The sequence below is a fragment of the Arachis ipaensis genome, chromosome B4 (genome assembly GCF_059453495.1).
Source record: "Arachis ipaensis isolate K30076 ecotype BB chromosome B4, ASM5945349v1, whole genome shotgun sequence".
NCBI classification, from domain to species: Eukaryota; Viridiplantae; Streptophyta; class Magnoliopsida; order Fabales; family Fabaceae; genus Arachis; species Arachis ipaensis.
In genome coordinates this window covers 6,967,685-6,992,365 of record NC_142439.1, presented here as the reverse complement: position 1 = coordinate 6,992,365, position 24,681 = coordinate 6,967,685, and the positions used below count along the sequence as shown (strand labels likewise).

Sequence of the window (24,681 nt, the reverse complement as noted above, 5' to 3'; positions counted from 1 at the left end):
ATTATTTTTTGCACATAAATTATGCTACTCCAATTTATTTTAGGTGTAAAACGTATAAATCATCACGTTCTAGAACGATTTAGGTTGATTTTGAAAGTTAGTACTCTAAGACGAATTTTTTTACTTGGTTAAATAATTACAAAATTATTTGTTCAATTAGTATTTTTTTATACATATTATTTTATATATTCTTTCTAATAAATAAATAATTATTAGAATAATAAATTTTTTTATCAAAAATAAAACATTTTTATAACAACATAATTAATCTTTTTTCATGAACAATAAATATACATATTCTTATATTATGGATACTTGACTTTCAATATATCTATGTAGAATGGTTGATTTATTTAAGTATATCCTCTTAGATATATGTTTATTGTTCAATATTAAAATTTAATTTTCATTTAACTTCAAATAAGGGAAAGAAAAAAAAAAGGTTAGACATACTTTCTATATTTAAACAAATGCTCTCTTTTGAGAATGTTGTATTAAACATTCATATGCAAAATGTGAATTTTGAATGGTGTGTTTTTCGTAATACATAAATTATGCTTACGGAGGCTTTTGGTGAACTAATCTGTTATACGTGGAAAATGATATTGACCGCAAGAATGACATTAAAAATTTAAAATGTCAATGGAAAAGGGAATAATTTGATTTTTACATACCACATACATAACACCTATCTATATTTTTATAGTATATGGTCAATCATGATTAAACTCATTTTCTTGATATTTTTTGGTAGCAATAAATGAAAGCAATGCAAGCCATGAATGAGATGCAATAACAGTACAAAATAACAATAGTACACAGTCCATAATTTTCACATACAGAGAGGACTCCTGCACTCTTAGCTGATTGTTGGCCCAGTTCAAAGCATGTATGAGAGAGAGGGAGAGGAGGAGAGAGAGAGAACTCCGACAAAATATTATACTTGCCTCTTTTTCCTTTTTGTGTTGGGTAATAGGTGTAATATTATCGAAGTAAATATGAAAATTTTAGAAAATTTTATTATAATTTGTGAAACAAAAAATTATATTATGTGTATATAAAAAAATTAATCAGTAAATTAACGATCTCGTATGAATTTGTATTGAAATATAAAATATATATTAAAAATAAATTAAATAATATTATTTATATATTGTTTTAAAAGTTATCTGAAATGATGATTTGGGTCTGAACGTGAAATCGAGACTTCTTTTAAGACAATATTCGATTTGTACTAGCGTCGAGATGTCGCCGTTCGAATTTTTCGTGCGGAAATAGAGTGGTACCTACAAAAGACTCTAATACTTTAGTTAGCAAAGATTTTAACCAGATTTTTAGTAAATTGAGTTCTGAATATTCATGAGTGTGTCAGTGTATTTATAATAGAAAAAATAAACCATTTTTTAGAGTAGTTCCACCTTGAATTATGGATGGCCATTCCCCTTTGTTAAGAAAGTTGTTTAAATTTATCTTTTAGATGAGTACGAGATATCTTAGGAGTTAGTTATTAAGGTTGAACTGCCCGTTGTCACGCCCAATCTCTATGAAATCTAAATGAGGCCACCTCATTAAATGGGACTGACTTCATTTTGGATCTGACTATGAACATATACAAATATATAATAATTTATTTAATGATAATTTTTTGGCTAAATTTTTTTATAAATGATTTTAATGTGAAATACAAAAGTATTAATTATTTTAGTGTTTTACACTATTATGATAATAGTAATAAAAAAATTTAATCATAAAAAAACAAAATACCATTGGGTTAATTTTTTTGTAATGAATTTTTATTATGTGTTTTTTATTGTTATAGACTGTTGTTGTCATCATTTTAATAGATATATAGATAATTTTTTTAAATAACAATTCACAAATCGAAAGCTCAGAATTGTAAAAGAGAAAAAACTTAAGATTAATTTTAGAATTGGTAAATTTAAATTCCGGTGATAAATAAATCAGATCCTCAATATTATGTGATTAATTTTTTTAAAAATTTAAAGCAAATTGGTAGATCGATTTTGTGATTAAAAATCTTAGATCGAACTTTTTAATTTTGTTGATAGCTATTTTCTATACCCCTAAATAACATACATAGTCTCAATAACAACCCCAATAAATAACACTACTATTTTTTCAATATAAAAATTAACAAAACGAATATTATTGACATTTTATAAAAAAATATTATTTTAATTATAAAAATACAAAATATCAACAATGTTTTGTAAAGACTTAAGTAATATATAACATATAGTTTAGGTTATTTTTGAGAAATTCAACCCTAATAATTCAATATAAAAAAATAAATTTTTTATATAAACTTATTTTAAAAAAATTACATGAAAAAGGGAATTACAAAAAGGTGATGAAAGAGAAATAGGATAACCGAATACTGAAAAGGGTAACAAGGTAAAATAAGGGAAAGAAAAAGTATGGGGGGGAGGGACATGAAGAAAAATGAGTGACGAATAGATAGAGATAAATGATAAATCAATCTGTTGTGTGTTAAATTTAAAACAGCATTATTAGTATTTAGTAGTGCAATTAAGAGCTTCATTCATGACAACAGCTTTGAAGGGATACACCTGTCATTATCACAATCACACAAACCCATTTTTGTCATTTCATGCAACCTTCCACCTTCTCTCACTAACTACCCCTCTCTCTCTCTCTCCCCACTTCCACTTCCACCACCACCAACTCACACAGAACACAAAAACCCACACAAACTGGTGAGAAGCTGGGAAGAATCATCACACAGCAACACCCAAAGCTTCCAACTTCCTTGCAATGGGGACTCGAATCCCTTCCCATCAGCTCAGTAGCGGCTTGTATGTTTCGGGTCGACCCGAACAACACAAGCCCGAGCGACAGCCGACAATGTCGTCGCGCTCCGTTCCCTACACCGGCGGGGACCCCAAGAAATCCGGGGAGCTCGGGAAGATGCTCGAGGTTCCCGGCGTCGACGCCAAGCCCTCTCGGTCATCGTCGCAGCACAACAGTGGGTCGGTTAGATCCGGGCCGAACTCGGGCACTGTTGGCAGGAACAGTGGTTCGGGCCCAATGACCCGGAAATCGTCTGGTTCGGGCCCGATGGCGCTTCCAACGGGGCTCATCACATCGGGCCCGGTAGGATCCGGCCCGATTGGAAAGCGTTCGGGTCAGCTGGACCAGACGGGTGCTCCGGCAGCGGCGCCTTCGGCGGGAGGGAAGACGGTTTATGGTTCGGCCGTGACGAGCTTGGCGGAGGAGGTGAAGGTTGGGTATAGGGTTTCTCGGGCGGTGGTGTGGGTTTTCCTGGTGGTGGTGGCAATGGGGTTGCTGGTTGGGGTGTTCTTGATGGTGGCGGTGAAGAAATTTGTGATCTTGGTGGCACTTGCGGCGGTTATTGTTCCGGTGGTGGCTTTGACTGTTTGGAACTGTGTTTGGGGAAGAAGAGGGTTGTTAGGGTTTGTGAAGAGGTACCCTGATGCTGAGCTTAGAGGCGCCATTGATGGACAATACGTCAAGGTTACCGGGGTAATTTCATTTAACTCTATTTTGATTTGTTTTCTTAATCTCTTTTATTTTGGAGGGTATTAATGAATGAAATGAATCATTAATGTTCACGGATGATATTGATGTTTTAGTCTTAGACCCCCATTTTTGTGGTTCCTCTTTCTGATTGCAAAAATGTTTATTCTTATTTAGCTAACATTGTTTGTTTCTCTATTACTAGAAGTACTGAAGTAGTATTATTATTCTTTTTATTTTTCAAATGATTGTCTCATTTGGTGGGAAATTATTTATTGTTAGGTATGGGATTTTTGGTATGGTATTGGTTATTGCTTATTGGTGATTGTGACTCGTTTTTGGAACTTGTCTTATATGTTGAAACTTCTCTGCCCCCGGGGTTGCTGGAATCTTGAATGTCAGAATTTAACCTAGTAAACTGTCTCTGATTTATAATAATTCTATATTAATTTAGTCTTAAAGATATACTAGTATATAACTATATGCTTTATTTATCCTGAAAAGAACAGAGCTAACTTGCATTTTGAGGAATCGTTTTGTTAGTCCATAAGTTTTTTTCATCACTTTGACCACATGGTTCAGCGTAGATGGTGGCATGGATAATGTTGTATAATGTTCATTTATGTTCTATTGTGCTTAGTCTGGTAGATAATGTGGGGACCATATATTCACTTTTCTGAGATAGTCAAAATTTCCAGAGGAGCTTTTTGTCTCGTTAACAAAATAATTGTGTTTTAATCACAATTCTTTGCAAAGATAACCAGTTATTATGGTTAGCTAGATATTTTTTGCTGTGGGACATTTAGGGAAGCTCATATTCTGACTAACTTCAAAATTTGAGTTGTCGCTTTTGCTTTCCCGTCCCATTCCTTTCTCTTTGTTCCAACTGTAATGCTTTCTGGTTAAGCGGCAGGCTGAAATCTTAAGCTATGTTATTAGGCATGCTCAATCTCCTTAATTTTTTTCTTTAGTGAATCCTTCTAGCTTTTCGAGTATTCGATGTTATAATTTTGGAGAAAATTTGAAGTGACATAAAAGATGCGGATGCTTTAATGTTGATATCTGGTGGAATGAGTTGAAATAATTTCTCCAATAAATGTTTATATATATCGTATTTCTCCCTGTAGGTTGTAACCTGTGGCAGTATTCCTTTGGAGTCATCCTACCAAAGGATACCTAGATGTGTATATGTCTCTACTGAATTATATGAATATAAAGGTCTTGGTGGAAAATCAGCAAATCCTAAACACCGCTGCTTCACTTGGGGTTCTAGATACTCTGAGGTTAGTTTGTTCAACTGCTTCATTAATGCTTTATGTATACTCATTTGAGATTTAGCACAATTTGTTGAGAGTGAGATGTCACTCCTCTCTCGCAGTTGTACATAGAGTTGATTGACACCTGAAATATTCGGATAATGCTTACGGGGCAAAATAATGTTGATTTAACTTTGAGGTTGAATAGGGAATGTATAAACCGACACCACGTCCATAGTTCTGAATAATAGATTGATACCTATTTTCATCCAAAGAAAAAAAAGAAACAAAAAGAAACCATTGAATAGGGATATCAAAAAACTACCCAGATGCTCATGTAATTGCAACCTAGCGTATGTAATGAAGTTCTATGACTATGTTGACTTCAACTGCATGGTGGTTTTTAGTGTCAGTTAAATTTATATACTCTGTTCTATTTCTTCAACATCAGTAAATTGATTGAATCTTACATTCTGGTAGTTTCTGGCTTTTTGATTACCAGGTAAGGTGTTTCCTTCTTACAATTATTATATCTGGTGTGCAGAAATATGTAGCAGACTTTTACATATCAGACTTCCAGTCTGGGTTAAGAGCACTAGTGAAAGCAGGCTATGGTGCCAAGGTTGCTCCCTTTGTGGAACCAACTACTGTAGTTGATGTAACAAAGGACAACAGAGAGTTATCGCCGAACTTCTTAGGCTGGCTTGGGGACCGCAAACTCTCTAGCGATGACCGTATAATGCGCCTCAAGGAAGGGTACATGACTTACTATTTTCACTGTGCTCCTGTATCTGTTAAAATTTCCTTTTAATTGCTTTTGGAATTTTTAAAATCGAACACGGGGTTTATACTGCATAGGTACATCAAAGAAGGTAGCACCGTAAGTGTGATGGGAGTTGTGCGTCGACATGATAATGTGCTCATGATTGTTCCTTCCACAGAACCTGTCTCAACAGGTTGTCAATGGATCCGCTGCCTCTTGCCAACCTACGTTGAGGGTCTTATCCTGACATGTGAGGATAATCAAAATTCCGATGTTATTCCCGTTTAGCATCTTCTGTCTAATAAGCTTCCACGGAAACTCATGTCTTAATACCAAAAATGTAGTTAGTGATGGTGGAATCCTACACTACAGATTAAACAACTAGTTTTCCACGTGCAATCTCTGTGTAGATCATCAATTTGGCTCGGGAAGAAGATGCAAAGACGACTCTGAAGTCGTCATAAGAATCAGAATATAATCAGATTAATATCACTTGAGGAAGGGTCAAATGTCAATTAGAAGCAGTATGAGAGTCATATATATCAGTGTATGAAGAAGTTGCATATTGTCTTATTTATTATGCTTAATTATATGTACATAGGTAGGAGATATGCCCGAAGGGGCTCGAAGTAGTTGCTCTCATGTTTGGAGTTTAGTGCTAGCATGAATGTAGTTGCTCTATTGCTAAAATATTTGATATATGTCAAGTGTGTTAACCTGTATTCTTCAAGTTAGTATGTTGTATTAAGCCTATGACCTATGTTAGTAGCTGTAAAATTGAAGCATCAATCCTATCACTGATAATCTTGTATAAATTTTGGCGTAAAATAAGTTCTTATGTTTTGCATTTACAAACATCCTTAGTCTTTTGTTCTCAAATTGGCAGCTGAAGATGATAGAAAGTAGGAATGATATACATATACATGTTAGGGAACACATGGAATGGTACTTAATCCTCAGCAACATAAAGGATATTGGATTGGATTAACTTATTCAGCAATGGTACTTGATCACAAAAGTCCCATTAGCAGATGATACTTGAATACTTTTCTTGCCAATGGATGCAGGGAATCCAAGGAGCAATACAATTTGGGGTTGGGGATGGTGAGGTCCACCAAAGTCCACTAAAAGATGGAAAATTGGTCTACAACCTGGAAGGGACTCCACCAGCAACCACTAGATTCTCTCCTGTTATGTATGAAGCATCATCTGATGCCAAAAAAGCTACTGCAGCAGCCATGTCTTGTGTTCTTCCAAGCTTTCCAAGTAATGTCTTCCCTTCAAGATCTTCCCTCTGTAGTTGTACCACACAAAAAGAAAACTCATTCCAGGTGAGGAAATAGGAGACTTAATAAAGCAAAACTAGGAGTCTAGAAGGGACAAAGTGCGCTTACAGTAGCATCATTTGTGGTAAAGAGTGCAGTAAAATGAGTTGGCACAAAACCAGGAACAACACAGTTTACACGAGTGTTGGGAGCCATTTCACTAGCCAAGGCCTCCAAAGAAGAATAAAAACTTTAAGCAGATATAGAAGATAGAATTTAATCTTGATGCACTATCATTCAAACAATCAGTTATATGTTCACGCATCGATAAAAGTATTTGACTTTGATAGCAATACCAATTGCAAGGCAAGTACATACCTTGGTAAGTCCAAGAACTGCTGTTTTGGAGACTCCGTACAGAGCCATAGTAGGAGGTGGATTATAAGCAACAACAGAAGCAATTAGCACAACACAAGAACCCTTCTTCAAGTAAGGAGCTGCATCCTATGTAAACCATAACCATACAATTTGCAATTTCAGTATATATATATACTTTCACACTTTGTTGTTTCTTCCCTTTTCTTCATTTACCTTAAGGAGAAGTATAGTGGATTTGACATTTATCTCCCAGAGCTTGTCAAGGACTGAGTCTTGTGTTTGTAAGATGGGTTCCACAGAAGGATTCACAGCAGCATTGGATACAACAACATCTATCTTTCCATACTTCTGTAACAAACCAGGCATGTTAACCAACCACTTCTTAGAGCATAGCTTTCAAGTATTTTTGCAAAGACTTAAGTTTAGGTAAAAGGATTAAACAAATTCTTAGTCTATATCTTCCAGAGCAACACAGTACATATAAATTCATGGTGGTGGACCCTTAATAGAACATGTTACTCATAAGCACCAAGATTGCAAAAACAGATCATACAACACAGTTTATTATCTGAAGAAACTCTTCAACCTCACCTGTATGGTTTTGCTTATCATGGTCTTCCTCTGTTGTGCATCTGAAACATGGCAAACCATAGCCGACACTTCAATTCCTTTAGCCCTTAGCTTTTCCGCAGCCGCATCAACATTTTGCTGCAAAAGTGTCCAATATTATTCCTTTTCGTGATGCAAGGTGGAAAGATGATAAAAAGCGAAACACATAAATGTCATATAATACTTTCTCATTATTCTTTCTATGTACAGATTAAAGTTTAGGCGGGTTCGACAACACACCTTTTATTAATATATTTTAATTTTTTTCTTACAAATCCCTTATTAAAAGGGTCCTCGCAACAACAAAAGAGAAACTCAACCATATTATACATTGGTCCACTTATTCAGAGGAATATTATATGCATCATTTCGTGTATACTTCTCTTGTGCACTTTCTATTTTGATAATTAAAGTAATCGATAAGAAGTGAGAGAAGATAAAATGTTAAACCTGTTTTCGAGAAGAGATGACAACAGATGCACCTTCCAAGCCAAGCCTCTCAGCTATGCTAAACCCAATTCCCTGAGTGGAAGCTGTAACAATGGCTACCTTACCTTGAAACTTCATGCCAAATTTTGTAACATCCATTTTTCTACTTTTACTTTCTTAAAGCAACAAAAACACAAACAGATGGTGAGTGGTTTCAAAATTTTGATCTCAACAAAGAGCTGAGAGACAAGGCTTGCTTTTATGAACATGATAAGGTAGTTAAACACTGTAGTGGATACTGGTCCCTTGTCATTATAGAAGGATGAAGGATAACACTCAGAAAAAAATGGGCGATTTGATTTGATCCACGACTTCCTCCACCATTTTTTGTTCTCATCATAAATGAATATACTGCCATTTTCACTGTTTTATTTGACTCGAGAGAAAAATGCACGTCATCAATCATCATCACCTACTGTGCATACACTCTATTCTTTCTATTTTGGGTCTTCTATTAAAACAAAATGTGATTTTGACAGTTCTATAAAGTGCTCGGAAAAAAATTGCCAAGGTCTTTGACTACGATCATGATAGTAAACATAATATATAATAAGTTTTGGGGATTCTTAGTTAAAAAAAGTTGGTTCCTAGCAAAAATTGTTAATAAAATTTTTGGCCCTGGTAATTAAGGACCATAAGGATATGAACACAAATTTAGATCCTGTTCTTGTCTAGTAAAAAGCTACTTGATCTATAGCTCGTCAAGTATGATTCGTGTCAGACAGTACTTCCATTGGATGAGTTATACCTCAACTTGATGAAAAAGAACACTTGTAAAAGATATTTTGACACTCATATCAATATGTGATCAAAGTTCTTTTTACGAGTTTATATGTATAACATCAACTTCGTGTTCATGTAAAGATTTTACCTTTATAGGTGATGTACAAAAAATACCGTCAGAATTTGTCTTATTTAACATTCATTAATTATCGCAACAATTAATAAATGCTAAATAAGACAAGTTATGACTGTTTTTGGCTAATTTTCTTTAGTTACCAAACATTTCTGTATTTTAGACGGTTATATGATATAATTGGTTATAGGCCGAGATATAGCTTGGTTAAATACGAGTTATAACAAGATGCACACGTGTAAGTGTGTGTTTGGATTACAGTTTACAAACGGGAGTTTGAATAAAATTGATTTTGCAAACTTAAATAATTTTGATGAAAAGTAAGTTTGTGTTAAAGTGATTTATGTTTGACAATCTTTACATCAAAATAAATTATAGTAAAATAAAATGTTGTTTAGATTATACTACTCAAAATCACTTTTAGATAAAAAATTACTAAAATAGACACCAACTTAAATAATTTTTATATATTATCTTATCATTTTAATTTAGATAATTGAATAGATCTTATTAATTAATTCTATAATAAAATTAATATTTATACACTAAAATAAAAATAATATATAAAAATTGGCAAAATATATTTTTAATTAAAACTAACAAAATATAAATTTTAGAGAGTACTAAGAATAATAAAAAAATTAAATATTTATCTTGATAGTAATTGAAATAAATTAAAAAAAATTTTATGATATTTTTTATATAGTATATTTTTAGTACTCTTAGTACTCTTTTTTAGTATGCTATGATTTATTATTATTATTATTATTATTATTATTATTATTATTATTATTATTATTATTATTATTGTTTAATTTACTTTACCTAATAGAATCAATAAATCATATTATAAAAAGATAATAAAAATAATACAAAAAATTACAATTATAAAAGTGTATTTTTTTTGTGTGACTAATTATAAAAGTGTATAATATCAAATAAATAATTAATAAAAAATAAAAATAATAAATAATAAAAAAGAGAGTTCATGTAAACAAAAATAATAAGAATTCCATAAATAATATAATAACATGCATAAAGGATAAAGTTGGTAAAACGTAAATAAAGATGGAGTATTGATGGTTAGAAGTCCGTTGGTGAAATGCAGAAGCTCAAAATTGTAGCTTCTTGTAAACCATGGTTTTGAAAGCAAAATCACTTCTGCGTTTATGAATAAAAAATTTGCCAAACCAAAAATTGAAGCTTTCAAGAAGGCTAAACGTGCTTCTTCTCTTGTAACACGTTTGCCAAACACACCCTAAGTTGTGAGGTCAAACTGAACTCTTTTAAAATCAATGTTGAGGGATTTGTAGTTAAATTTTGATATACCAAAAATAACCTTAACAAATTATTTAATTTATCTTCATCATTTGTAGTTAAATTCAATTTGTAGCTTAGTATTTTATTCTAAAGATTATATTTCAGTCCAATTTAATCTCATTTTAATTCATTCCAATCTCATTAATGATCTTGTCAAGTTCTATTTCGTATTTGAGTAGCAGAAGTTTTTTTTTTTTTTTCAATTATGAAAAGTCATTATTTACTTGGCACCATTTTAAGAAAAGCTTTTAACTTTTCAAAAAGTAATTCACAACTTTTTGAAAAGGTATAAATATATGATTTTTTTTTTTTTTTTATAAGTTATTTTATCACTTTTATAAAATAAAATTGACTTCAAAACAAAAAAAATCTACTTTCATTCTTGTTCTGTGGAGAAATATTTCTTGTTTTTGCTAGAAATATTGGCTCTGCACTGGCCTTCCACCATCATTTTTACGCAATGTTTCATCTGTTGGAAGTATTGGCCCTCCACCACCATTTTAAAACAATGTTTCATCTGAACCACCTCTTGTAGATTTTTTTTAGTGACTTAATATTTTTTTTGGTGACTTATTAGTAGTTTTTTTTTTTTTTTTTACCAAAGATAAGAGACTCGAACCCGCAACCTCTTAATTGAGTATGGGGAGACTATGTCATTTGAGCTATTACTCATTGGCTAACCACCTCTTGTAGATATTCCTTCTAATTATTTTTTTTATCATTTTATCACTCTATTTTTATTATTAAATTTGAATGTGTGTGGTATGAAATATCAGTTTTAATTTTTTTTTTGCTATTATTTTTATAATTAGTTATAACAAGTTCTTGACCCCAGTAAAAAAAAGGGAGTAAAATAAAAAATAGCAATAAAATATACATTAACACACATTTTACATTTGTTTATTTTTACCTACCATATTATATCTTTGGCATTGTCATCAAAATTATTGTGAATTAAAATTTTATTACTATTCACTACATACAAGAATACCATTATGGGTGAATGTGAAGTAGAAGAACCAGTTTCTAATATTACATAGGAAGAACTAATTGCCTATAAAATAGAACTAATAAGAGAGCAAATAAAAAATCAGTTGCCTTAGTGATTAAGTTATGTAAAATTAACATTCAATATTGAAAAATATTTGTTATCATCATTGTTTTAATATCTATTTTATTGTGTAAAAAAATTGATTTTTTTTAGTTATTTATCCAAACGCTACAACTTTAAAATAAATACTTCTATAACTAAAAATTCAAACACAAAACAACTTATTTATAAGCTGCTCTTAATAAAAGTCCTTATTATTTACCCAAACTAGATCTTAGTTTGGATAAATAACTTAAATAAATTCTTTTATGTTTAATTTTTTAGTTATAAAAATATTTATTTTAAAGTTGTAACGTTTGGATGATAGTTGATAGATACTTAGATAACATCCCTATTTTAGTGCTACTGCTACATATCAGCACCATTTACGGAACGCCCTTATCCCTCTTAAAAGTACTACAATATTTTATGGGTCAGTGCCTACATGATAAAAGTCTCTCTTCATATGGTGGTGCCCTTCATTCGTCATAAAGCAAACAAAACAGGTCATAGAATTGTTTTTAGAAATTTTTTAAAATAAGAACTCCCTTTTCTACAAACTTTTCCTATGTACTGAAACCAAATAGGCAAATATTGACACTAGAGAGTGAAAATGAAACCAATCAAATTTTTATAAAGAATTTAAAGATAAAACAGTAGAATCTCACATTCAAGAAGCATATATGACAATGGCAATTAATAAATCCCCAAACATTAGGGATTCTTGAAGACGAAAGCCTAAACAGGCTCAAGTCCACCGATAATGTGCTTGTTTATCTAAATTCAGAGCTTTTAAAAAAAAGAAAATAATTAATCATAAGGATTTCTGAATTTCTTTAAAAGCTCTGGAATTTCATATCCAAGCATATCATCTACGGCTTGAATCATTCTGGACTTCAGTTTTTCAAATTTATCAATGTTGTAACTACTTAAAACTTCTCTGAAGTGATCTGCATTAGGAAAATCTCCAGAAGGTAGATGATACTCTCGTTGAACCTGTTTTTCAACATAAATAAATAGTAAAATTAGAGAAGGAAAAGGAACCAAAGTAAAGAAGCAAAGGAGAAAGGAAAGATACCTTTGCAAATTCCTCATCAAGTTTATCAATGAGCCTTTGTTGAGCCTTGGCTTTGCCCATTATTGCAGGCATCTCCTTCTTGAGATGACTAATTATGTATGCATGAATTTTAGCAGATCTAGCACGTTTGACAAATTCATTTATCTGCACCATTACATTAAGCATGTAAAATCTTTCGTTAAAATAATAGAAGCAAACATGATCTATAAGCACAGAGTGACATACATGTACCAATGTATATAATTTTTCTTGATTGCACCACTAAGTCATGTAAATAGTATAAAATTTGTGACTATACCTTGCGATCGCAAGCCTTCTTTGGAATATCTACCAAATCTGCAAGCAAATCATTTTGTTCTTTCTCAAAGAGATCCCTCCCTAAAGGACCAGCAAAGCTTTCATCGATAGGCTTATCATTGAACGAGCTGTAGAGAACATTAACGTAGCATTAACTGAACTGAAGAATATCAAACTAACTGGATAAACAAACTTCGTCAAATTAATTGAAGATTAAGAAGATAATTAGGCAAATTTTGAGGAGACGAAACCTACCCAATATATACACGTGAAACTTCAGGAGTGTTTAGCACTTTCCCCAATGACCACATCAACGCTCCATAAACTCTCATCAGCTTTAAAATAAATTCAGGCAAGTAGAGAAAAATAAAAAGATTGAAGATAGCATTCACAACATACCAAAAGAAATCTCGTTCATAGTATCTTACTTGTTGAGTATCAACTTGATCTGCCTTATTTAAAACCACACGGATCTTGTCTTCATTACCACGTAGAGATGAAATCACACGTTTGAACTCGTCACTAATATCAAGTTTATGAGGATCAAATAGGAGAAGAATGAGATCACATTTTTCAGCAAACCAAGAAACAACACCGGTGAAATCATAGCTTCTTTGAGTCCTTTGTTTCTCTCCAGATAGGACACCAGGAGTATCCACAAATGTTACTTCATCCAATAGCTAAAATAGAAAAGTGGTTCAAGTAAAATCTCAGATAGTGAATGACACAACCATAAAAACTTAAAATGTAAATAGAACGTACAGGATGCGGCATTTGAGAACATTGAAACTTCGATAAAAATGATCCTCCAAATGTTGTTAGGCCACCAAAAGGCATATCAGCATCAACAGCAATGGTATTTCCAGGAATACTCCTCTCATCAGGTCCCGACTATATAAATAAGAAAGCAAACTCCATTAACACAAGAAAACTTATATAAATTCAGCCTATGTTATGCACAAAGTTTAACATATCCAATCCCAAGCTTGGATAAAAGGAAATGGCTATGTTGACAATTTACAAGTAATAAAAAACTTTGTTGAATTGTTGTGTCATGATAAAAGAAAACTGCCTTTTTTTTTTTTTCTAGTCAGACTTCATAACAACTTCTAAAGAAGATACAAGAGCAAAAATAAACTTTTTATACCATGACAACAACGAATCTATCAGTTGTGGGCTCAGGTCCAACATGTGCTCCTGAACAAAGAAAGATATTTTAACATAGTATAAACACTAGTACAGTAATATATTTTCCTCTATCAATTCTATGAATGAAGGAATTTTGACAATGTAGGCATTACATCATGTAGAACTAAACTGACCTGGATAATCACATCTTAACAAATGCTTTATAAATGTTGTTTTTCCTGTAGAATATTGACCGAGAAGCATGACCATGGGTTTAGCATCAAAATCACTGTTGGTCTGTATACACGTATAATCTTGATTTTATTATCAACACATATATTCACAATAGCAACAAATGATAAGCAGGGTAGTTACAATTACAATGCTAATACATGTGTGGACAAATTTTAGCATCAAATTTACGTAGAAGGTGCACAGATGCAACTTACCAACAATGGAGATGCAAAATCGTTATACCGATAAGTGACTTCTAATGGCTTTAATCTCTCAACGTACAATTTCTTCAAGCCATCAACTATTGATGTAACAGAATTGAGAGGTAACTACAAAAAAGAGAAGCTATTATGACTACTGTACACTTTGCAACAAATAAAATTGAGCAAAACCATGGAAGCAGAGCTCCACTGCTACTTTATCAATATCAAAACCCGGCATCAGTTTTTCATCTTCATGCAAGAAAAACAACAAACATGGATTCACTATATACAATCATTGTGAATGTGTTCCAGAGCATGCTCGTTGGACTTGAAGTATAATGCACGAGCTTGTGTCAATCACTTTATTATAATGAAATCGTTACTTGAATAAATAGTTTGGAGGATCTCTCAACTCCGAATTATAGAAGAAATATACTATCAAATGAAGAGAAATTATCTGATCATCTCTAAAATAATGGATTTTGGATCCATCCATGATCTATTGCCAACAACCAATTGAACTAGATAGAATTCATAATATGAAATTTTCACAAGATGGAATTCATGGCAAGACTCACTCTCTTTAGAGATTTTGATTTTGAAGTAAACCACGGGTTTTTTGGAATTGACTGAGGCTGAGCGGGCCCTACAAATCATCGGTAAAATCATTTAGCCGCATATAATGAAACCCAGGTAAGTCCTGAATAAACAAAAATAATAAAATTATATATCTAACCGTTAATTTCAGGAGGAGAATTAATTATTAATCTCTTTGTTTTCTGCAAAAAAAAAAAAAAAAGGGGGTAAAGAATCATTAGAAACAGTATTATCTAATCTAATAATAATAAAGCACAAGGTAAAGAAGTCTTACTGCGACTAGATCTTCAAGTCCTTCCATCACAGGAGGTTTAACATTTTCCTTATCAACTTTAAACAACAGAGAAAGGATTATTTAAATTCATTAAAACATTTGAAAAAAAAAAAAAAAGTATCACAAGAAACTCGGGTCTGTGAAGCCAACATATAATAGCAACTAAAGCATCCCTAAATTGATTTTTTCTCAAAAGTGACGAAGTTAATGAAATCTACTCTTAGATCAAGGAGAATGTGCATTGTTTATTGAATCCACTAAATATTCAAATAGTGAATACAAATACTTTCTTAATTTGTAGAACAATGAGCTTTTCACAAGTATCTCATTTCACGATTCATCAATACTGATACTAAACAGTAGCAACATTTTCTCTAAATATAGATCAAATATCTAAATTATACATGAGGAGTTAGAATAAACACTACTGCACATTCTTTCGGAGTATCATTTCAATACACATAAGAGGACATGATCACACACACTTTCCACGAAAAATAAAAAATCGCATTATGATCTGAACTTACTCTCAATTTTAAGTATATCTGAGTTCAGTTCGTACCCTGCTTGTGCAAGCGAAACCAGCTGTTCATTGAAAGAAAAAATAAATAAAAGATGGAACTGAAATCGCAGTTTCATTTATCCGAATCAGATACAAACGACAAAGATTATTACCTGCATTGCAGTAACGAACTCGTTGAATCCCAAATAGCCTTGTCGTTTGGTATCGGCGAGAGACCAGAGTTGCTTGAGTTGTGAGCGAGATAACTTGGAGAGAGTAAAGAACTTCGTAGCGTCGTTTCCGCTGATACGACCATCTCCATCTGCGAAGAATCAAAACGAATCGTTTTACTATAGAAGCTGCAAATGAAGAAGCACGAACATGCGATTTCAAAAGTGAAGGAAAAAACGAACCTGAATCAGCCAAGTTGAACCATTCCTGGTACGTCTTCGTTTCCTCATTGGAACGCGTCATCTTCTTGTTCTCTCAATTCGCGACTCTGAATTCGAATTGGAATCTGAAGTTTGCAGAGAAAACTGAATACTTTTTTATTCTTCTTTTCGGTCTAAAGAAATAAGAGGTGATGTTGTTTCTGCTGCATGCTTCTCAATGTGATTATGATGCTTGGATTGGGATGGGATGATCGTGATTGCGATTAATTATTGCGTGTTGATTATTTTTTATTGGGTATGGGCGTGGGGCCCTTTTAAGCGATGACACGTGTAATTGTGGACCGTTCGATGGCTTTTCTGCTAGGTTTTTAGGGTGGGCGCGTTCGTAGTGGATACTCACTCTTTTCAGTTTTCCGGTTTTATGAATTGTGATTTTGAAAATTTGAATTTAAAGCGCCCAATGAGGTGCACGCGTAACGAGAGTGGTCAGTGGATTACGGTCAACATGTAAAACGCTCTTGTCTGTTATCTTCTGTTGAGGTGGCTAATCACTAGTTTAATAAGACATGTTAAATGATTTAACAATTTTTTAATTATTATTATCTTCATCTTCATATAAATAATCACATTTTTTTAGTTGACTGGTTTCCACTTGAGAACAAATTAAAAATTTATAATTAAAAATAAGAAAATAACTATCATTAAACTAATAATTTATATTTTAATAAATCTCATCAAATAATCTAAAAGTAAAAACAATTAAAAGTTAGTTTAATTTTAGAGCAAAATTTACCTCAAATTTTTCTTTCTTTATTATTTTGTCAAGTGTTATAGCCTTATAGGTGTATAATCAGATATAGATAGAAAGAAGTCAATTACATATTATTAAAAAAATTTTAAATAATAGCATAGTTAACGTGACATATTTTTGAAGGTATTTTTTATTTATTTGATTTTATTTGATTTATATAAATATTAATTAATTATTAATTTAATTGAAACAAATATCAAATTATTTAATACTTTATTTGACTACATTAACTAATTATATTAATTATTTAATTTGATTAAAATAAATAAATTAATTTTATTTTAATTTTTATTAATTTTTTATTTTATGTATTTTTATTAATAATTTTTAAGAATGTTATAATTAATTAATTATTTAATTTAATTGAAATAAATATTAAAGTATTTAATATTTTGTTTGGCCACATTAACTATAACTAATTAATTATATTAATTATTTAATTTGACTGGAATAAATAAATTTATTTTATTTTAATTTGTATTTTTTTTTCGTATTTGGATTAATGATTTTTAAGTGTGTTATAATTTTTATATGACATATTTATAAGATAATTTTTATTAATTTAACTTACTTTATTGAGCCAAATAATTATAGTTAATTTATTATATTAATTATTTAATTTAATTATTAAATATATGTTATTTGATTCAATTTATTGTCATGTTAACGTTTGAATCGTTATTTACTAAAAAAATTTCTTCATTTTTTGTTTAATCTTAAATATTTTAATTTTAAATTTCAAATTTTTATTCATTATTTATATTTCTTTTTTTTTATTTTAATATCAATCAATTAATTATATCAAATTATTGATTTAATTGTAGTCCACTTTACCAGAAAAATAATTTGCTATGCATATGTTTTTACCTCATAAATGTCTTAGAAATAGAATTTTAACAAATATTTTTTTTTAAGAAATACTAAAAGTTATTACCAATGACTTTGTTTAAATACTCAAAGAGGATGTATAAATTTTTGAGACATAGAAACAACAATAAAAATTTTCTAGCATCTTTGGAGTTTAATATGGATTGAAATTCGCTTATCGGATGACAAATACTAAATGTTACTTCAAGTAACATTGCATATTTACTTATTGATAATACTAAAGTTCGAAATGCCACTAAATATAATTGAGAATTCAATATAAAACATCTAATCTTATTCTACTTAAGCAATATTGTTAATGAGAATTAAACTTTCAATTTGAAAAAATACTTGAATGATATTATGAGTTTTTTTTTTTTTTTTTTTACATATAACAAAGATTTTCGTTTTGAAAAAAAATAGATGTGCTATCATAGATAGATTTCAACAAAAATAATTTTTTATAATAGTGTCTTTTGTCATCATCATCAAGAAGACAAATTTTATCCTATGTTAAATTATACAAATTCAAATCGATTTTAACAAAAGAAAAAAAAGAGTGTTTGAAAGTTTACTTATAAATCATGAGAAAATATAGACAAATTTAACTATTAATATTATTTAAAAATAAATCTTTTAAAAGATAAATGCTAATATAAATATTTTAATTTAAATAATAATTATTCTATTTTAAAGATAAATAAAATAATTACTCATTGTTTTCAATATCAAAAAACTTAAACTTTGAATTTAATAAACTTCGCAAAATTTTTATGGTAATAATTATTATGTGTGTTTTCATTTAAAAAATTAAAAATAAATATTTTACACATTTTCATATATTATCCCATGCAAGGCATGCATATATATTAATTAATTATTTAATAGTTATATGTCTACTATTAATTATATAATAGTAAATAATTTTTTAATTTATTAAAAAAATAGAATTTTATTTTTTTATTTTATCTATTTTATCTATTTTATTCTGTATTTTATAATTTATTCACTATAAAAGATCATATATGTTAAAAAAATCTTATTTTCTATCAATTACTCTTTTATTTGATAATTTTTTTTCTCCTATGATGTATTATTTTTATTTTTTTATTTTTTTTAATTATAAACATTATTATTGGTTATTGACTTATTTGTACTCTATTTCTTCTATTTTTTATTTTTTATTTATTTAAGTTTTTATAATTTTTTATTATAAAGTTTATTATTTTTATCCCGTACAAATTAATCTTTTCATATGTTAATTTTTCTCAATATTTAAATTATATTCCTTACGTGCTTAATTTTATTTCTAATTTAAAAAATTGAGTGATAAAATAACATCAATAAATAATGTTGTGCATTTTTTCTTCATTTTTTTTTCTTACATCCCTTTTTGTAGGGACCATGAATAATTATATACAATGGTGTTTATGCATAAAAAGGTATGTATAAATTCTATCATATATTCTCTTAGTAAAATTTTGATCATCTATCTTGAAATAGGAAAAAAGTTATAAATTACTTTGAACTAATAACTCAGTCATCGTTGTGACAAGATATTGTGTATTCATCTCATCTTTAATAGTTTTGGTAGGTGTTTAAACTAATAAAAAAAATATGAATCTATTTCTATCGTTGTGACAAGATATTGTGTATTCATCTCATCTTTAATAGTTTTGGTAGGTGTTTAAACTAACAAAAAAATATGAAATCGTTTCTAGGTACAAATACAGCTGCTTTAATTCAAGAATAGTCAAAATATATCAGTAAATTTTAATGTACATTTGGTCATATTATTTTGATTCTAATAATGAATGATACTAGAATATAAAATAGTTCTAGGTAGATTTTAACAAAAATAGTTTTTTATAATAGTTTTTTTTGCTATGATAATAAAAAAATAATTTAAGGACAAATTTTATTTCATGTTAGATTTTACTTGTTCAAATTGATTTTAACATAAGAATAAGAGAGTTTAAAAAATTTACTCATAAATAATAAAAAAATATCTATAAATTTAACCACTAATATTATTTAAAGATAAATATTTAAAAAGATAAAATTTTAATATAAATATTTTAATTTAATTACAAACGGTATATTATTATTAATGAGTAATTATTATATTTTGAAAACAAGTGAAATTATTACTCATTAATTTTATTATTTTAATATTAAAAATAGTTAAACTTTAAATTTAATTAACTTTATAAAATTTTTTATAACAAAAATTGTTATGCATATTTTTATTTAAAAAATTTAAATTTTTATTATATATTGTTGTATATTATTTTGTGCAGTACATGAGTATATATACTAGTAAAAATTATTAATAAATTAGTTCAAAATATCCATAAGTTATTAGGCAATTGGAGAAGAGAAATATCAAAAGGACAGTAAAATTTATTTTTTTTGTCAGTAATTACTAATAATATTTAAAAATATGGACTAAAAATATATTATTAGATTATTAGACTAAAAAAAAATTAAATTAATAACTAACATTATTAAATAAAAATAATAAATTATACTGCCCTTTAAATTTTTATCATCGGAGAATTTGATCAAATGGAGACAAAAAAAAATTGAAGTTAGTTAAGAGAAAAGGATAAGTAGGTCCTTGATATTTTGTCCCGCGGTTTTCGTCTCTGAGCATTTAAAAATACTTTTAAATCTCCGACCTTCACAAATCTTGGACGGATGAGTCCCTCCGTCCAATTGCCTCCGTCAGACCCAACGAAAAAGTCTAACGTGGTTCCTATTCTGATGACGTGGCATGATGGGTTGGCACGTAGACTATTGACTGGAATGGTACTTTCAAAAATTGGACAAATAAGTCCCTGTACCTAAAAAATTATGTGTTCTTCTTTGGCCCCTTACAAAGATCCACATCTTTTAAGTTGTATACAATACCCATTACACCCATACTACCCTTTCTGAATTACATTAAACCCTAAGAATACTAACGATCACCATACTCTGTTTCTCCTTCCAAAAAGATCACTACCCAGACTGAAATGGTTGCGGTGTGCAGTGGCTGTCGAAGAGGGAAAATCCTCCATTATTGTTTGAGTTGCTGTCTTCATCACCGAAGGTAAGAATTATATTGTATTACTTAGTTAGTGGATTGTGAGGTTCAATGCTTATGCAAGTATGAACTGTGTTGTGAAAGGACTGATTGTGCATGTTGATAGTATTGTCAAAAAATTATTGGGATTTTTCGTTTGAAATTGATTTACTGTTAGGGCAAAGAAAGCTTCTGGGGTGATTTTTGTTTCTGTATGTTGAAGGACATTGCTTTTTAATATGTAAAAAGAGTACTTCTTGATCATTGTTTTTTGTTTTTTGTTTTTTTTTTCAGATGATTGATGTGTTTGTAGTACCTATTTTTCACCATAGAAGTAATTTTGTGAGAGAAAATAATGGGTCTTTGGTTTATAAAAATGGGAAGGTAGAGAAGTTTTCAGAAATGGACCTGGGCTTTGTTAATTTCGGATACTTGATCATATTGTTTAAGGGCTTGGGGTACCAATCATACAAGACAGTTTATTGGTATGATCCAAGGAGTCCTGATATTGAGTCTGGGCTGCATATTTTGACAGGGGATGCAGGGACTAATGCAATGAGAGAGAACAAAATGAAGAATACAGAAACGGACGAGTTTTACCTATACTTTGACCACCCTGTTGATGAACCTGAGATTGTGGAGGATGCTGGAAAGCAAAGTAACAGTCCTGTCGCATAAGAGGTTTTGGTGGATAATCAGAGTTCGTCATCTGATGATGGGTACGAGAGTACGGAGGATGAGCCTTACAAACCTCCACCTCCCGGGTTTGAAAGTAATAGTGACGAAGATGATACCAATGGTGATGAGAATGGTAGCAAAAGGCAAAGAGTAATGAAGGAAAAGAAAAAAGTTGTGTCTCCAAAGAAGCCAACTGCAAAGAAGATAGGTGCTAAAAGAAACAGGAAGACGTGGAAGAAGAATGGACAAAGTAGTGGACCCAATGAGCAGCAGGCCAAAAAGAATGTTGGGCCTGATCCTAATGTGCAGCCCAACAGGGACCAACATGTTAGGTTCTATGTGAGCCTGCTGATCCAAGATGATGATGATGACTCGGTATATGATTATGAATCTGAGAATTTACATACACCTATATCATCAGATGATGAATCTAGCAAGCATAAATTTTATGAGTTTGATGATGATTATGCTTTTGGAGATGGGAGGTTTGAGTTAGGGATTAGGTTTGCCACCATAGAGAGATTTAAGAAAGTTGTGAAAGACTCATTCATTGCTGAGGGTAAGGAGTTTAGGTGGATTAAGAATGATAAGGAGAGAGTGAGGGTGGGATGCATGGATGATGAGTGTCCGTGGCTGGTTCATTTATCATACAACAAATCTCTGCAATGTTATCAGGTGAAGACTTACAAAAATGACCATACACATGCAAGGGACATGGAAAGTAATGCGGCTGATCAACATTGGATTAGTTTGAAGGTTGAGAAAAGAATGAGTACACAGCCTCATATGAGGATAAGTGAGGCTATTGACTTTCTCAGAGAAGAATTCTCACTCACTGCACATCCAAAAATAGTTTACAGAGCAGTTAGAGAGGCAAGAGAGAAAATCATGGGCAATGAGAGGGAACAGTACAGTAATGTTAGAGATTACTTGTTTGAGATATTAAGAAGCAACCCAGGGTCTAGGGCAGAATTGTGTGTCACTCCTATTCCTCAATCCCCGCCTGTGTTTGATAAGCATTATATATGTTTAGAGGCAGCTGACTGGTTAGTTTTAATTAATTGTTAATTCTTTTTTCAATTATATGCTTTATATATGTTTAACTGGTACATGATGTTGTTCTGTTTTAGACATGTCCTGTATCCATGCAGTAACAACAATCAGGAAAAGACATGATCATCCAGAAGAATATGTGCATCCATGGTCATGCATGGAGTCAATCCATAAAACATATGCACACTGTATTCAACCTGTGCCAAGTCAGGAATTTTGGACAAGGAGTGAGTATTCAAGACCAAATCCTCCCATCATAAAGAGACCAATAGGCAGGCCAAAGATACACAACAGACAAAAGGATCTGCCTGAACCAATGATGCAGCAAGGTGACAAGTTGAAGAGATCCTTTAAAGTAACTTGTAGTAAATGTGGTGCAGAGGGACATAATTATAAGACATGCAAGGGTGCTCCATCTGACCCCAACTGAAAACCTAAAAACAAGAAGTCCATGAAAGGTGGGACAAGTCAATCACTAGTTGTCCTTCCACGATCACAGTCAGCACCAAATGATAATGTAAGTATTGTATTTAAGATAGTAATTCGGATAATTGATTTTGCTGCGTGATGTATGTCTTTGTTTAATTCAATGTTTGAGAATTTATATAGTAAAGTTCTAATTGGTCAACTTATTTGGACAGGATGCTCCTAACACCTAAAGTGCTCTATTTAGCTAGGCTCCATCTAGTCAGGATGACATTAACAATAGCTAGCAATACGCTCCAGATATAAGTTTTATTTATTATTGTAAAATATTTACCCTTTAAACTGTTATTTATCCTAAATTTCATGAATACTTTCTTATATATGACAACCAGGTTTCAAGTGTTGTGAATCCAACTCCTTCTATGTCTGTGGCAGCAACACCAAGGCCTGTAACACCAGCTCCAGTGGCAGATCAACTCAAGCCAGGTCCTGTAACTAGAGGGACACCATTTAGGCCTCCACTTCAAGTTCCATCTACAACCCACCAAATAGTTCAACCAAAAATTTTAAAAATGAGGCCCAAGCAGAAGATATTTAGGCCACCTGCTTCATTTTGCCCCAATTCACTCCCACCTCTAAATCAGCCTGCACCACCACAGCCTCAACCACAAGGTGCTCCACCTGGCCCATAACCATCTTAAATCAGGCCAGGACCAAGTACAACAGCTACCAAGGAGACATTGGCAGCAGCAAGCACAACAACAATACGGCTGTTCAAATTCATTCCTAATCCACCCTCCATCAATCCAAAGAAGTGAAGAAATATGACATATTGAGCATTCCACTATGTCTTGTAATAGCATTTAGAAAACTTGACTGTGGCAACAATGTTTTTTTGAGAGGCTTGTTTTTTTGGAGAAGCTCTTAGAATTTTATAAACCATTGCAAACTTGTTAGGTATTTAAGGCTTACTTTTTGTGATGTTAAGCTTCATAATATTATACATTTTAAGAGGTTTGTTCGTTTTGGGTAGCTTTTAGAAAATTTGACTGTAGTAAAGATGTTTATATAACTTTTAATCTATGTTATGTGTTTATGTATACAACTCTTATGCCTACTTTTTTCAATTATTCAATGCTTCTTTAGATGTTGACAACATAACTTCAACAACCTACTGATATTATAACTTGAATTGCATTTAGATAGATAATAGGATACATAAATTGCCTAAACGACATGTTTCAATACACAACAAAAATCTGGATCAACCCATTTTTCTATTCTACTTTCTAGAATTCATTTTCCAGGCACTATATACATAAAAAGCAACAAAAATAGCACATACAATTATACCAACACCACAAGCTAATGGGTTTTTTTTCTTCTCTAGAGTAGTAACCTTCTCCTCTAGAACATCCATCCTATGATGAAATTCCTCATCCTCTTCAACAACTTCAACCTCTTTCTCAACCAGAGGTCTTTTATCAAAGATGCAACCATTGTTTTCAATTATAGCAAGATGTTCATCG

General features: G+C 31.1%; 3 protein-coding genes across 3 annotated transcripts; 1 reads left to right on the top strand and 2 right to left on the bottom strand.

Annotated features, from left to right (window-relative positions):
* The first annotated feature begins 2,519 nt into the window (after positions 1-2,519).
* Positions 2,520-6,369, top strand: LOC107638670 (Ubiquitin-specific protease family C19-related protein). The gene is made up of 4 exons (XM_088483749.1): positions 2,520-3,525; positions 4,647-4,802; positions 5,320-5,531; positions 5,634-6,369. Exons 1-4 carry the CDS (start codon positions 2,797-2,799, stop codon positions 5,824-5,826), a joined length of 1,290 nt encoding a protein of 429 aa, XP_088339875.1. The 5' UTR covers positions 2,520-2,796; the 3' UTR covers positions 5,827-6,369.
* On the bottom strand, positions 6,316-8,709 carry LOC107638671 (tropinone reductase-like 3). Its single transcript, XM_016342027.3, has 6 exons — positions 8,241-8,709; positions 7,773-7,889; positions 7,395-7,529; positions 7,182-7,307; positions 6,933-7,034; positions 6,316-6,832 (listed from the first exon to the last, which is right to left on the bottom strand). Exons 1-6 carry the CDS (start codon positions 8,376-8,378, stop codon positions 6,683-6,685), a joined length of 768 nt encoding a protein of 255 aa, XP_016197513.1. The 5' UTR covers positions 8,379-8,709; the 3' UTR covers positions 6,316-6,682.
* Positions 8,710-12,153: 3,444 nt separating this feature from the next.
* LOC107638669 (EH domain-containing protein 1) lies at positions 12,154-16,480 on the bottom strand. Its single transcript, XM_088483747.1, has 15 exons — positions 16,272-16,480; positions 16,032-16,180; positions 15,884-15,941; positions 15,357-15,412; positions 15,222-15,264; positions 15,064-15,131; positions 14,498-14,611; positions 14,243-14,345; positions 14,068-14,117; positions 13,683-13,811; positions 13,349-13,600; positions 13,176-13,255; positions 12,922-13,048; positions 12,624-12,767; positions 12,154-12,541 (listed from the first exon to the last, which is right to left on the bottom strand). Exons 1-15 carry the CDS (start codon positions 16,330-16,332, stop codon positions 12,356-12,358), a joined length of 1,620 nt encoding a protein of 539 aa, XP_088339873.1. The 5' UTR covers positions 16,333-16,480; the 3' UTR covers positions 12,154-12,355.
* Between the last annotated feature and the right edge of the window lie 8,201 nt (positions 16,481-24,681).

Coding starts and splice junctions, on each gene's coding strand:
- LOC107638669 (XM_088483747.1), bottom strand. CDS start 16,332: ATGACGCGTTCCAATGAGGAAACGAAGACGTACCAGGAATGGTTCAAC. Junction 14,346..14,497: donor ATTTTGCATCTCCATTGTTG/GTAAGTTGCATC, acceptor ACGTGTATACAG/ACCAACAGTGATTTTGATGC. Junction 12,768..12,921: donor AGAAGGCTTGCGATCGCAAG/GTATAGTCACAA, acceptor GTAATGGTGCAG/ATAAATGAATTTGTCAAACG.
- LOC107638671 (XM_016342027.3), bottom strand. CDS start 8,378: ATGGATGTTACAAAATTTGGCATGAAGTTTCAAGGTAAGGTAGCCATT. Junction 7,308..7,394: donor CCACTATACTTCTCCTTAAG/GTAAATGAAGAA, acceptor TGGTTTACATAG/GATGCAGCTCCTTACTTGAA. Junction 7,035..7,181: donor CAGTTCTTGGACTTACCAAG/GTATGTACTTGC, acceptor TCTTCTTTGGAG/GCCTTGGCTAGTGAAATGGC.
- LOC107638670 (XM_088483749.1), top strand. CDS start 2,797: ATGGGGACTCGAATCCCTTCCCATCAGCTCAGTAGCGGCTTGTATGTT. Junction 3,526..4,646: donor AATACGTCAAGGTTACCGGG/GTAATTTCATTT, acceptor TTCTCCCTGTAG/GTTGTAACCTGTGGCAGTAT. Junction 5,532..5,633: donor ATAATGCGCCTCAAGGAAGG/GTACATGACTTA, acceptor TATACTGCATAG/GTACATCAAAGAAGGTAGCA.